The 14,695-nt window shown below is 35.3% G+C and overlaps 2 protein-coding genes across 3 annotated transcripts; both read left to right on the top strand.

Moving 5' to 3' along the window:
• Positions 1-8,777: 8,777 nt before the first annotated feature.
• LOC111808078 (uncharacterized) lies at positions 8,778-12,847 on the top strand. 2 transcript variants are annotated; one of them, XM_023693872.2, is made up of 6 exons: positions 8,780-9,309; positions 10,551-10,932; positions 11,022-11,218; positions 12,079-12,223; positions 12,308-12,458; positions 12,548-12,847. In XM_023693872.2, exons 1-6 carry the CDS (start codon positions 9,251-9,253, stop codon positions 12,577-12,579), a joined length of 966 nt encoding a protein of 321 aa, XP_023549640.1. In that variant the 5' UTR covers positions 8,780-9,250; the 3' UTR covers positions 12,580-12,847. The 2 variants fall into 2 exon arrangements, with proteins under 2 accessions (XP_086972838.1, XP_023549640.1); XM_087116712.1 differs by lacking the exon at positions 12,548-12,847 and having other exon boundaries at positions 8,778-9,309; positions 12,298-12,458.
• A 55-nt stretch (positions 12,848-12,902) lies between these two features.
• LOC111808147 (UDP-glycosyltransferase 83A1) lies at positions 12,903-14,680 on the top strand. The gene has a single exon (XM_023693962.2). The coding sequence runs from the start codon at positions 13,167-13,169 to the stop codon at positions 14,538-14,540; it is 1,374 nt and encodes a 457-aa protein (XP_023549730.2). The 5' UTR covers positions 12,903-13,166; the 3' UTR covers positions 14,541-14,680.
• The last annotated feature ends 15 nt before the right edge of the window (positions 14,681-14,695 follow it).

Here is a 14,695-nt window from a genome sequence, read left to right as displayed (position 1 = left end):
TTGAAAGGGATTGAGAGGCATTTATTAAGACTAAACATAGATAATTCTAATCATAAATATTGTTGTATGATTTATTATTATTATTATTATTATTATTTTGAAAAGTCGTAAATTTAATCAAATGAATTATAAATTAAAAAAAATCAAATATGTGATATAAATATGTACTCATTAAATGAAAACAACATGTCAAAAGAGATTTGGGAAAAGTATTTAATAAATGCGATTAATTTGTTTATTAGTCACTATTTTATTTTTATTTTTAAAATAGTAAATAGAGAAAATAGAAGTAGATTGAATTGGTTTTTTTTTTTTTTTTTTTTTTTTTTTTTTGAAATATCATGCCTTGCCGACATTATATGATTAGGAATAAAAATAATTATTAATTATTAAAAAGAAAAAGAAAAAAAATAATAATAATAAGAGACGGAGAAGAAGGGTGATGGAGATGGATGAATGCACACGCCTTCTTTAGAGAGAGAAACCAACACGGTTAGAAAGAGATAGGGACATGTTCCTAGAAGTTGTCTCGAATACGACTTGTATAATGTTTACGAGTCTTTTTAAAATACCTATTAATTTAAATATAAATATTTATATTTATATTTAAAATAGGAAATTAAATTTGTTTAATTGGAGAGGGAAAGAGATGTGTGGGCAGATGCACACATGCGGGTTGGAGAGTGGCGAGGGTGGATTTATTAATAATTAATAATTAATAATTAATAATAATTTTAAAAAAACGGTGAAAATGGAAAAAGAAAATTATAAAAAAAAAAAAAAAAAGTAGTGATATACATTAATTTGAAAGAACCAGTTGCACGAGGGGTCTTTTTTGTCTTTTCTGCTGTTTCTATTTCTCTCTCCTCCTCCCTTTTTCCGTTACTATTTATTTCTCTCTCTTAATAATTGAAGGGAACTCCATCTCTCTCTCACATGCACATGCACATGCACACGTGTGGACTCATATTTATCTTTTTTATCTTCATTATAAACATAATTCAACTTATAAATATAAATATAAATAGAAATACATCCGTTATTATTTTAAAATAATTCTATATGAAACCGTTGTAAATTGTCATAAGGTCCTGTTCGGCTGATATTTCTAGGTTTAACCATGATTGTAAAGGCTATATAATGTCATGCTTTTAATTAATAAAACAGCTCATTGTTTGCTCTAACAATCTGTTACTGAACTTATCGAGTTTTGTGTGTCACATTGTATTTCTTGAGTGACATATTGGTGAGAGTCTTTGTAGTGTGATAGTGAGGTATTCACTTGTAACACTTTGTTTATTAGTGATTGGTTGCTACTTGTAGATGTATGGGAACTTTTTCTCTTCGAACCACGTAAATATCTTGATGTCTCTTTGTGTAATTCTGTTCATTGGTGTTGTGAGTACATTTATTCCGCTTTCGGCGCACAACAGATTGTATCTAAGGAAAAATGGTGAAATTAATTTTAATTTTGTTTGGATGAGGATTTGGGTTATAAAATAAATTGATTGCAAAATTTAATTATTTGCTCAATAATTATGATTAAAATTAAAATGTTGCTATTTTGCTATAGCTCCCTTCTATCCATAACAGTACATTACATAACAACAGTAATTCTACTATTTCTTGTCCAATTCTTATTTGTATTTATTATAAGTGGTTTTTTTTATAAAAAAAAAACTTAATTTTTTTTTACATTATTATTTATCTAAACTAATTCTCTAAATCGATTAAATTAACACGTTCGATAAAAAAATTGTTTTTAAGAATAAAATCGGGGTCTTAAAGTCAATAAAGTATAATTAATAACGACAAAATTAAAGTCAAAGTTTTGAAATATGAAAATTAATTTCATAATTTTTTATTGGGATGCGTGAGTTTCAATGATAGGACGACTGAACGGAAGCTTAGTTATAATTATGTTTTTTTTTTAAATTACTAATTGGAATCTAATTCATCACATCTATACTTATTCTAAATTAATTTATTTAAGAAATTAAACGACTTAATTTATCTTTTAAATATGGTAATATTTTAATGAATTATGCGAGTAAAATTGATGAAATTGTAAGAATAAGCTTTGAAAAATCAAAAGGGGAATAGAAATATGATTGTGGAATTGGACCCATAATTGTTTTTTTGTATTATATTGAAATAAAAATTAAATTAAAATAAAATAAAAAGAGGAAGGATAAAAAAAATAATAAAATAAATAAATAAATAAATAGAGGTTTATAGGAAACAGAGGTCCTTATCTTATCAGACTGAGAGAGGCCAGTTGGGTGAAACACTGATCATTGTGCACGTGTGCCCCCTCTCTCCACGTGCCCCTGTTTTTATTAATAATTAACAATAAAATTGATACCCAATACCAAAATACTACTAAAATTAAAATCAACCCAAAGTATAATTATTCCTATTAAAATCAAAATTAAAATATAGTTTGGAGGAGATTTTCGGTGGAGAATATGTTTTCTAGCTGGATAAATGAGGTCGGGGACGAGATCTATATTTCATGTCTTTGCCCAAGTCACCGCCCCGTTAACCCATGAATTCAATAGAATGTTAGTAAATAAAAGGAAAAAATGAGGGAAACCGAGCTCACGTGTATAAAATTGAATGAAACATAAAAATCGGGACAAGTGATATTAAAATCAGGGGGTTGAGACATAGAAACATCCTGGTTTAGGACACCATGCCACAAGGCCATGCATTTATGACATTAAAACCTCTTTAGCATTAAGAATGCGGCAACAACAATTGTACGGTTCTTTAATATTTATTATTATTATTATTATTATGTTCAACTTTAATAGCACTTCATTATAACTCCCAATTAGGATTTAATATAATTTAATTATCTAATGGGTCCCACATCATTATATTAACTACTCGTATTAATCAAGATTAAACTTTTTTTAAAAAAATATGTCTTCAAAAATTATTTATAAAGCATTAAAAAGGAAAAAACAAAAGGAAAAGACCATTTTACCCTTTATATAGTTTTGGGTTTTGCAGGGAAGTAGTTTCTGTTTGGCAGTGGCAGTGTGGCAGATGAAGGTCACGTGTGCTTGTCCTTCGATGCTCACTTCTTCACTTCCCATATATATATATATATATATATATTTTTTTTTTTTTTTTTTAAATTTCAAATAATTCCTTTTTTTATTTATTTTCTCGAAAAAAAAAAACATATTGTTATGATTTAATAATATCTCATCCAACAATTTTTTTTCACCAAAATTATTAATTTATAAAAAATTATCGACTTAAATCAACATTTTAAAAATTTAAGAATAAAAATCGAACAATTTTAAAAATTTAAAGATTAAAATCGACATTTTAAAAGTTTGGGAGCCAAAATTAGTATATTTTGTTATGGTATCGAACTTTGTAGATATCTCTATAAATGGTATAAAATATATATAGTAATTCAATATATTATTTAATGAATTAAATATATTAAAAAAATACATATTTTCCATGCATAATTGAAGCGGGATAGGTTCATTATTAGGACTTGTTTCAAAGTAGAAATGATTATTTAATTTGTTTAGTTGCAAATATAATATAATATAATATATATATATATATATATATATATTAATTCTTAAAATAATTTGTTTTTATTAATCAATATCACTCTTTAGTATTAATAATTTCAAAGAGCTAATCATATCTATTTAGCAAAAAAATATTAATAAAATAAAATGAAATTGTCACAACATCATGGGACTAAGATGACGTGTCAACTAAGGATTGGTTTGCTGAATTCCACGTCATCTATTTCCATCTTTGGATCGTCATGGTTTTTTATTTATTTTTTATTTATTATTATTATTAGATTGCAACAACAACCGATGTAATTAAGACCAAGTACGAGGAAAAAAGAAAAGAAAAGCTCAAGAACATTTTAGTTTGTGAGAAAATGTTAAAATTGTACGAAGATAGACATAGAGATTATGGCATGGAAAAAAAACATAAGTGGAAGACAATTTTTGAAATATTCTTTTTCAGTGGGAGAGCGTTATATATGTTAAGGTACGATAAAATAATGTCGGATAAAAAAATGTCGAGTAAAGACAAGATCTTTGTTAGTTAGGAAGATCATTAAATTTAACAATGATGAAAATAAATATCTTATCAAAACGACGATAATAGCTGAGATTTCATTGTCCCGACACCTATCCATACATTATATTCTATAAAATTTAAAACCCATATAACTTAATTTCTCAATCGAAAAATCTAAATCTAATGAACGGATATTCACTGTATTTCATAAAACAATTAACTTATCTTTAATTTATGTGGAACCAAAGCTACGTATGAATGAGAGTGATTCTTATAGTAGAATGGCTGACAAAGACTTAAAATAACTGAAAGTTACTACGTATGTGTGAGATCTCACGTTGGTTGGAGAGAGGAACGAAAAATTCCTTATAAGAGCGTGAAAACCTATTTTTAGTAGACGCGTTTTAAAACCATGAGGCTAATGACAAGGCGTGACGGTCTAAACTGAACAATATCTACCGGTGTGTGAGTTTGAGCTGTTACAAATGGTATCAGAGCCAGACAACGATCGATGTGTCAGCGAAGACGTTGGCTTCCTAAGGAGTGGATTATGAGATCCATCATCGGTTAGAGAGGGGAACAAAACTTTCATTATAAGAGTGCAGAAACCTTTGGTATGCCAAAGTGGACAATATCTACTTTGTCAATAAGATACACTTTCAATGTGCTGAAAGCACTGACGTTGGTCTTTTGGGATGATCTTCACTTTTAGATGCGAGACGAATGTCGAGAATATCAGATACTAAATCCGAATTGTGAGCATAAAAAAAAAAGATTATGAGATCCAACATCGGTTGGAGATGAGAACAAAACTTTCATCATAAGAGTGTAGAAACCTCTGTTGTGCCCAAAGTGGACAATATCTACTTTGTCAATAAGATACACTTTCAAGTGTGCTAAAAGCATCGACGTTGGTCTTTTAGGATGATATTCACTTTTAGAAGTGAGACAAATGTCGAGAACATTAGATACTGAATCCGAATTGTGGGCATAAAAAAAAAAGATTCTTTTGTTAGGAAAAGAAGATTATGAGATCCATCATCAGTTGGAGAGGGGAACGAAACATTCATTATAAGAGTGCAGAAACTTATGATATTCAGTTTTAGAAGCGAGACGAATGTCGAGAACATCATATACTGAAACCCGGAATCGTGGGCATGAAAAAAAAAAAGATTCTTTCGTTAGAAAAAAAAAAAAAAAAAAAAAAAAAAAAGTTATGAAAGGGGGGTTTGTTTGGCTCCACAAGGGGTGAAGAAGCCTCCCACCCCCATGTGAGAAAGGTCCCCCATTTGCATACTTGTGTTGATGGCTCCAACCCAAGTGGTTGTCTTTGCTGTTGTTTGCTTTCTCTCTATATTCCCATTCCCATAGTCGTTTGGAGTTTTATTTAAAAGAAAAAGAAAAAGGAGGAAACCCACATTAGGTATATATATATATTGTTGTAAAGAGCGTACCAAAACCCATGTGATCATCTGGTGTTTGCTTCCCCTCAATTAGGATCAAACCTTGGCCTTTTTCCCCTCTTCCCCTCCCCTTCTGGCCCTCCTCTCCCTTATTCTCTTTCTCATACAAACAACAACTCCTTTCCCCATCTGCATGTTACTCATACCACCTCCAATCATATCTCTTTCTCTTTCTATATATATATATATCATCTGCATCCAAGTCCCACGTCCGACTACATTTAGGGAATGATCATGGGTTTATAACTGAGGAATACTAGCTCCATTGGTATAAGTCCTTTTGAGGAAGCCCAAAACAAAGCCATCAGAACTTGTGCTCAAAGTAGACAATATCATACCATTGTGGAAGGTCACGGGTACGTGTCGTTTTTTCTAATAATTCTTTCGAGTCCAGGGTTTATATAATGTAGTGTGTTACTAATATCTCTTCTTTTTTCATTGATGTTGTCGGATGTGTCATTTTGATGATTTTACGTATAAAAGAGGGTAATGACAAACATGATTGTTCGGGTCGAAATCCTTCGAAAAATATTTTTAAAATAAAAAATTAAATTAATGGATATTGGAGAATCTTGTTTCCTCCAATGAATCTTATACTTGAATATCTTCCTTTTATGTATGCTCTTGTGAATGAAAATGAAGAGGGGTTGACTTTTTGTATTTTTATTTTTATTTTTTTTTTAAATAAAATTATATAATTTTTTTTTTTTTTTTTTTTTAATTTTGTGGGTGAATGTGCTGGAAAATTGCTTTATGCATGCATGCGATCACAAATCATTATGATTTTTTTTTTATTAATTTTAAATTTAATTCTTAATCATTATGTTTTATGTAATTATACTAATAAATTTGTTTAATTAAGCAATCTTTGTTATGTTTGATAATTAGAAAGAAAACAAATTCGCTTCTAATTTAAGTCAACCATAATAATAATAATAATAATCATAATAATAATTTATTTTATCTTAAATGTACATAAAATTTTTATTTGATCATAGAATGTGTGAAGCACCCAATAACATGGAGCCCATTAAAATTTCATGAACCATGTTACTACTGAAACTATATATTAGTAGGTTTATATGATATTCCAGATCTTATATTATAACTTTAATATAATTCTCTCTCTTGTTTAATATTATAGTTCTTAAGATTGGTAGCATGTGTTGGATACCTCAAACCTACCTACTCTCACATGTGCTTCTCACTAATAACTTCACTTTGGATGTCCCAATCTTTATATTTAATTTTAATATATAGTTTTTAATTCGACGCATTTAGAGAGAGAAAGGGTGTATTTTTTTTAAAATATACTAAAGAATTAATTTCACAAATCTATAGGTTGAAAACCCGAGGCTTATTTTGACTGAATGTTTGTTTTTCTCTGTCTTGGAATTTGTATTAAATTATTAATTACTGATTAATTATCCACTTGGGTGTGACATCTGCATGACTCTAATTATAATTTTTAATTTAGATTTGGTAAAACGTTTGATCTTTGTATTAGGTTCGGGTAAACACGAACTCGAATTGAATGGTGTAACGTTATCAAATGAGGTATGGTCGAATACTCGTGGGGCAATAATGCGCGAAAATAATTGAAAGTAGGGCAATAAACTTAATAGTATAAAATAGAAGTGGTTGATTTGTGGGGTAGCAGATCAGACAATTTGGTGCCCATTGTTACCGCAACAATGCAAGACAAAGAGGATTTTCAGGGACATTTTTTTTTTTTTTTTTTTTATAAATTGTTTTTAACTTTTTCTTTTTATTTTAAATAATGAATTTCATACGTAATTGTAGCCCACTTTTGACACACAAAGCAAACATTACAACAATAATTTATTGTGTAACTAATTATTGCTGAAATTAATAATAATTTTCTTTTTTGAGTTTTTTTTTTATTTTTTATTTTTTTAATAGTTTATAAATAAAAAAATTCGTAAAATAATCCCCAAAAAGCCCACTGTTAATCGTATTGGGTTGGTAAGTACTAATGTAATAATGGGCTTTGGCCCACACATTTTGAAGTAAAATTATAAATTTTGAATAATATATTATTTATAATTTGATATGTTCCAAAAGCTAAAAACATATAAAATTGAAATTATTTATTGAGAGGCCCTTACCCCACACATCAATGAATGAATGTTCTCTGATGCACACAAATGCTTTCCATTCAAAGTATCCAAAGCTCAAAAAAGAAATATCTTATTTGAGAGTTGTTTTTGAAGACGAACGAGTTTGGTACAAGCGAGATCCCACATTCATTGGAGATGAGAACGAAACATTGTTGATAAGGGTGTGAAAATCTCTCCATAGTAGACGCATTTTAAATTAGTGAAATTGATGGCGATACGTAAAGAGTCAAAGCAGACGATATTTATTAGTGGTGGGGTTGAGAGTTATTACAAAGCTATCAGAGTCAGTCCAACGACAACATTAGGCCTCCAAATGAGATGGATTGTGAAATCTTATATCGATTGGAGAGAAAAACGAAACATTCTTAGAAAGTTAGACAACGGTTAGCAGGTAAGAGATCTTTGTTATTGTGGTGACATGCTAGCACTGATTTTCCCTTGTCATCGAGTGTTCATGATTCTCTCTGGTTGTGACTCGAGGCTAGTCTTTGGCGTTCTTTGGCATGTTCGTGGTCGGTAACCAGAATTCTTTCAGCTCGGGGTCGATGAACGCCTTTGTTAGGTGGTGTATTTCATTAGAGGGCATGAACATGGGAGGTTTTATTTGGTTAGCTAAACAGGGCCATTGATGAAAATTGTATTCCTTATCCTCGCCCTTGACACCCCCACACAAGCACCCCCGCCTTTCTCACTATTTTCAGTTGGGCTAGCCCGCTGATTTGTAAATGGGCTGCTGTGGGTTGAACTTGAATGGGCCCGCTAATTTTAAATGGGCTGGTGTTCGTTGAACTTGAATGGGCCCTCTGATTTGTAAATGGGCTTCTGAGGATTGTACTTGAATGGGCCGGCTGATTTGTAAATGGGCTGCTGTTGGTTGAACTTTAATGGGCCCGCTGATTCGTAAATGGGCTGGTGCGAGTTGAACTTGAATGGGCTCGACGGAAATAATCAAAATATCGAAAACCAAAACCGAATAAATATTCGGTCTTTCTTATTTGCAAACCGAAGCCGCCAAACCGGCAGCGGTTCGGTCGGGGTTTTTCGGTGTTTCCTTGCACCAATAGTTCGTAGAACAAAAGAGGAGGAATATACCAAGATACGAGATGAAGGAAGAACGTGAGGAGAAAGGCGATGCGCCGCGTGATTGGGGAGCACCCAAATGTAACCAAAGGCCAAATTTGTATACAAAAGGCCGCCTTTGGTCACCGCCAACGGGGGGCGGGCGCTGTCTCTTTGACCAGCAAAGAGGAACACAACAAATATCGAATAGCTGAAACAAAAACTAAAACACCCCTTTCCCACCAAATTGTTGTCTCTCCAAGCAATCAATTTCAAAGAAAACCAAGGAATTCACTGCCAAACCTGAAGAACTCACCTACCCACTTCCGTTTTCACATCGTTTTTCGCTGTTCTTGCTGTTGCTCTACACGATTCGCCTCGTCGGAACGGCACCCATCGTTCTCGGCGATATCATTTGGTTCATCGGCTTCTTAGATTCATCAATGCGTTCCTGAGTTCTGTATCTTGATTTGCTTTGCCTTCCTTGTTTGTTTGATTCAGATAAGGGAGGCCATGGATGCGAATAGTTCGCGATTTCAGTCGTTTGGTCAAACTGAGATTAACTGGGACAAGTATTTTCATCTTCACTTTCCTTTACTCTGCCTTTCTTTTTCTTTCTTCTCGTTCCATTCCATGTATCTACTGTATTTGCATATATTTCTGTACTTCGATTTGGAAACTTTTCTCAGCTATTGCGTTGAATGATATAGGTTGCTGACTCGCTCCAGTATTGATTGACCATTCTGGCTTTGTTGTTTGTTCTCCTTATGCATGACTTTGATGCATCCGTAGATCGTAGAGTTATTGAGTGCTCTATTTTGGTTCTTGATGATATATAAGAGGAAATATCGAGGGAAGGTGAAAGTTTGTAATTGTGTGTGTGTGTGTGTGTGTGTGAGTAAGAGATCCATAGTAGGGCTTGGGGAAAAAAACCTCGTGATATGATCTGTGGATTAAATTTGAAACGTCTTCTCAAACTTGAATTAACCTGGGGTTTAAGATAGAACTTGAAATTTGGGATGATTCTGGCTTTGAGATACTCATTGCAATTTGATGCTTTAACCTGTTTGTGAAAATGATGAACAGGTTTGGCTGTTCTCTCAGTAGTCACAACTAGTCAACTAGATGCTATTTTTTAGTCTCTGGTGGTGCTCGTGCTTTTGAAACGTTTAAGTACTTTGCTTGTATAGTATACACAGGCTTGTTATTCTTGAAAAGTGAGATTGTTAGTGTAATAGTCAGCCCACTACTTGTAGATATTGTCCTCTTTGGGTTTTCCCTTTCGGGTCCCCTCAAGGTTTTTAAAACGCATTCCACACCCTTATAAAGATGCTTCGTTCTCCTCTCCAATCGATGTGGGATCTCACAATCCACCCCCTTTTGGGGCCAGCGTCCTCGCTGGCACTCGTTCCCTTCTTCAATCGACGTGGGACCCCCCCAATTCACCACTTTCAGGGCCCAGTGTCCTTGCTAGCACACCGCCTCGTGTCCACCCCCTTCGGAACTCAATCTCCTCGTTGGCACATTCCCTAGTATCTAACTCTGATACCATTTATAACAGCTCAAAGAGAACCATATCTGCTAGCGGTGGGTTTGGGCTGTTACAAATGTATCTCAAATGTATCTCAGTTTGCAATATTTGTGCCCTTCTTTCTCAACATTCAGTGCATTATAATTTACCTGCTGGATACTTGTTGCATTTATACATTAGCAATTTAGCAAAATTGTAAGTTTTGCATCTGAGCATGTTGAGACTAAAAAGTTGCAATATCTTATATGATACTTTGTTTATCAATCCTGCTACATCTTGCAGGCTTGATAAAGCAAAATTTTATGGCATCGGAGCTGGTCTCTTTACCGGGATTACAGTCGCACTGTACCCTGTTTCCGTTGTAAAAACAAGGATGCAGGTTGCTGTAAAGGATTCTGCAGAGAAAAACGCGGTGTCTGTTGTCAAAGGCTTACTTAAGAATGATGGGGTTCCTGGTCTTTACAGAGGGTTTGGCACAGTAATCACTGGTGCAATTCCTGCAAGGATTATCTTTCTTACCGCTTTGGAGACGACCAAAGTGGGAGCCTTTAAAATGGTTGAGCCATTTAAATTTTCTGAACCCTCACAGGCTGCTATAGCAAATGGGTTAGCTGGCATGACTGCATCACTTTTCTCTCAAGCTGTTTTTGTTCCAATTGATGTGGTACGTAGGCTTGTTTTAGTTTTTTTTTTAAATCTTGGTTTTTGTTCATCTATTGTTCACTTAAAAGCTTAAATATTGATTCCACTCAGATTAGTCAAAAGCTAATGGTTCAAGGATACTCGGGTAATGCAAGATATAATGGGGGCTTAGATGTTGCTCGTAAACTGATAAAGTCCGATGGCATCCGGGGATTGTATAAAGGTTTTGGGTTATCTGTTATAACCTACTCTCCATCTAGTGCTGTATGGTGGGCAAGTTATGGTGCAAGTCAACGCATCATCTGGAGGTGAGACGTGGTAATTTTCCTTCATTTGTGTTTCTTATAAGGGTGTGGAAACCTCTCCCTAGTAGATGTGTTTTAAAACTTTGAGGGGAAACCCAGACGGGAAAATCCAAAGTGGACAATATTTACACACAAATAGTGTGAGATTTCACATTGGTTGGAGAGAGAAACGAAACATTCCTTATAATGTGGACACCTTTCCCTAGTAGATGCGTTTTAAAACTTTGAGGGGAACTCATAAGGGAAAGTCCAAAGAGGACAATATTTGCTAACGGTGGGCTTGGGCTATTACAAATGATATCAGAGCTAGATATCGGGCGTTGTACCAGCAAAGATGATGGGCTCCCAAGGGAGGTGAATTGTGAGATCCCATATTGGTTGGAGAGGGGAATGAAACATTATTTATAAGGGTGTAGAAACCTCTCTCAGTAGACGCGTTTTAAAACCTTGAGGGAAAGTCCAAATAGATATTTGCTAGCGGTGGATTTGGGCTGTTACCAATGGTATCAGAGTCAAGCACCGGGCGATGTGCCAGTTAGGATGTTGGGCCTCCAAGAGGGGTGGATTGTGAGATCCCACGTTGGTTGGAGAGGGGAAGGAAGCATTCCTTATAAGGGTGTGGAAACCTCCCCCTAGTAGATGCGTTTTAAAACCTTGAGAGGAAGCCCACAAGGGAAAGTCCAAAAAAGAAAATATCTAGCGGTGGGCTTGGGCGTTCATTTACATTGTCCTTGATTATATACCTTGGTTCTAGTTTTCTTGTTGGTTACTGTGTTTTGAACTATTGTGGCAAAAAGATGCAATATGCAATAGGAATTGTCCAACATTTATCTGATCTGACGTTGAAATTTATAATATTGAAGGTTCTTAGGCCAAAACTCAGCTTCTGAGAGCTTTGCTCCAAGCCATACCCAACTTATTTCAGTGCAAGCTGGTGGTGGAATAATTGCAGGTGCAACAGCTTCCTGCATTACAACACCATTGGACACCATAAAGACTCGCTTACAGGTACTTACTCCCAAACAAAATGTATGTCATTGCTGGTACTGCATTGGAGTTTTATAGTTTGATGGGGTATGGAGGTGTTCATAGGTGATGGGCGATAAAGGGAAGACAGCAAGACAAATTGTTGAAAGCTTAATCGCTGAGGATGGATGGAAAGGTTTCTACAGGGGGCTGGGTCCTCGGTTCTTCAGCATGTCAGCCTGGGGAACCTCCATGATATTGGCTTACGAGTACTTAAGTATGGACTTCATATCCTTATCTGTTGTATTTCTGAATACTTTCCCCCTTCATCATCTTTCTGATTGGATGTTGTTCTGCAAAATTTAGAGCGCTTGTGTGCAAATGATGAACAGAGTTGAGCTCATCAAAGATTTTTAGAGGCTGCGGCGGCGGCGGCGGCGGCAGCATGATGTGTTCAAACATTTTTTACCCCTCACAATAAGGCCAGGTTCAATTGCAGAGGGGCATAGCTCCTAATTTTTTTCGACATATATTTTGTATTATTATTTCATCACAATAAACTCTGCTCAAATACACAATGTAAGCTTACTATTCTCACATTTGTATTTTGACTAACAAATATTATTCTTCATTAATCATTTTTATAAAAGTCTTTCTTTTTGTTTTTGTTTTTTTTTTTTTTTGTTGTTGTTGCTGTTGTTGTTGTAGGGCGCACGTTATTAATGTGAAGATTAGTTAACGCTTCACAACAAAAGCGTGATTTACTTCACTATCTCAATAATTAATTTTTTTATTATTATTATGTTAAACTTTTAATTAGTTTTGTTTCAGTTCTTATTAAAAATGGTTTGAAAAATAAAATTGTGAAAAGAAAATTATCCCATGAAAAAGGGTCACACAAACATGCTTCCCTCCCTTCGCTCTCCTATATAAGCTGAGAGAGATTTTGAATTATGTTAACACAGAGCTTTGAAGAACAACAATAATGGCGGAGAGAGAGGGTGGACGAGTAGTCGTGATTCCATTTCCAGCACAAGGCCATGTTAACCCTTTAATGCACATTTCCAAAGGGTTGGCAAAGCAAGGCATCAAAATCACGATGATCAACACAGATTTCATTCACAGTAAGCTACTGGAAGCCATGGGCCAGAACAAGGACCAAATCCTTGGCCCAAACATTGAGCTCTTGGGTCTCTCTGATGGGTTTCCTCTCCACGAAAACAGAGACGACATACACAAGCTGTTTATGGATATAATGAACAATTTAAAGCCACAGTTTGAAAAATTGCTTGCCAAGATGAACACTGACCACGACGGTGGCCTCGCTTGTGCCATTGTCGATATGTCAATGGGTTGGGTCCTCGAAATCGCTGCCAGTTTGGGCGTGAAAGGAGCAATTTTCACGCCTTTTACAGCCGCTCACTCTGTTTTGAATCTCAGCCTTAACCAACTTATTGAAAGTGGCATCATAACCCCAGAAGGGATTCCGGTAGAAGAAAAGACAATCGAATTGGAATCACTGGGAACTCCCTCAATGATCCACACTAGTGACCTTCCTTGGCGGTGCGTTCCATTCAAGAACTCGCAAAAGATTTTGTTCGATCACTTAGTTAGAGTCCAGCGAGGGTGCCATTACGCGAAATGGTACATTTTAATACTGCCTCACGTACTGGAGCCACAAGTCGTTTCGCTAAACCCCAAGCTTTTAACAATCGGCCCACTCATTGCGACGGAGGCAGGGCAGTTATGGAAAGAAGACGACTCCTGCATCCGTTGGCTGGACCAGCAACCGGCAGGGTCGGTTGTGTACATGGCATTTGGGAGCAGCACCGACTTCAACCAGGAACAGTTTGAGGAGATCGCGATGGGGATGGAGCTTACGGAGCGACCGTTCATGTGGGTGGTGCGGCAGGGAACAGAGAACCAATTTCCAGCGGGTTTTAAAGGGATGAAAGGGAAAATAGTGAGTTGGGTGTCGCAGCAAAAGGTGCTAAATCACCCTTCTGTAGGGATATTTATGAGCCACTGTGGGTGGAACTCTGTAATCGAAGGGGTGAGTAGTGGGTTGCCGTTCCTTTGTTGGCCGTACGTGGGAGACCATTTTCTGAACATGAAATACGTTACTGAGATCTGGAAGGTGGGGATTGGGTTTGAAAGGGAGTTGAATGGGGTTGTAAGTCGTTGGGAAATCAAGAAGAAAGTGGAGTTAGTGGGAGGAGATGAAGAGATGAAAGGTCGAAGCAGAGTTCTTGCGGAGGAAATACGAAGGTGTTGGGAAGGGGCTGATGCTCCTTCTGCCCTCAACTTCGATCGACTTGTTAGATGGGCGAAGCAAGAAGATGATGATGTTGCTGCTTAGCTCTGCCGCCGCCGCCGCCGCCGCCGCCTATCTTCTCTTTTCAATTCGCATCTCACTCCTTTTTCTTTCATTCTATGATATCTCAAATTACTTTGTCCTGCTTTTGCATGCAACCAATACTTAATCCTTCTTTAATAATATGACCAAATTATTAT

Source organism: Cucurbita pepo, chromosome 13, assembly GCF_057944985.1.
Source record: "Cucurbita pepo subsp. pepo isolate OVF chromosome 13, ASM5794498v1, whole genome shotgun sequence".
In the NCBI taxonomy this organism is placed as follows: domain Eukaryota; kingdom Viridiplantae; phylum Streptophyta; class Magnoliopsida; order Cucurbitales; family Cucurbitaceae; genus Cucurbita; species Cucurbita pepo.
The sequence above is the reverse complement of the archived record's forward strand: the minus strand, read 5'-3'. Positions and strand labels throughout refer to the sequence as shown.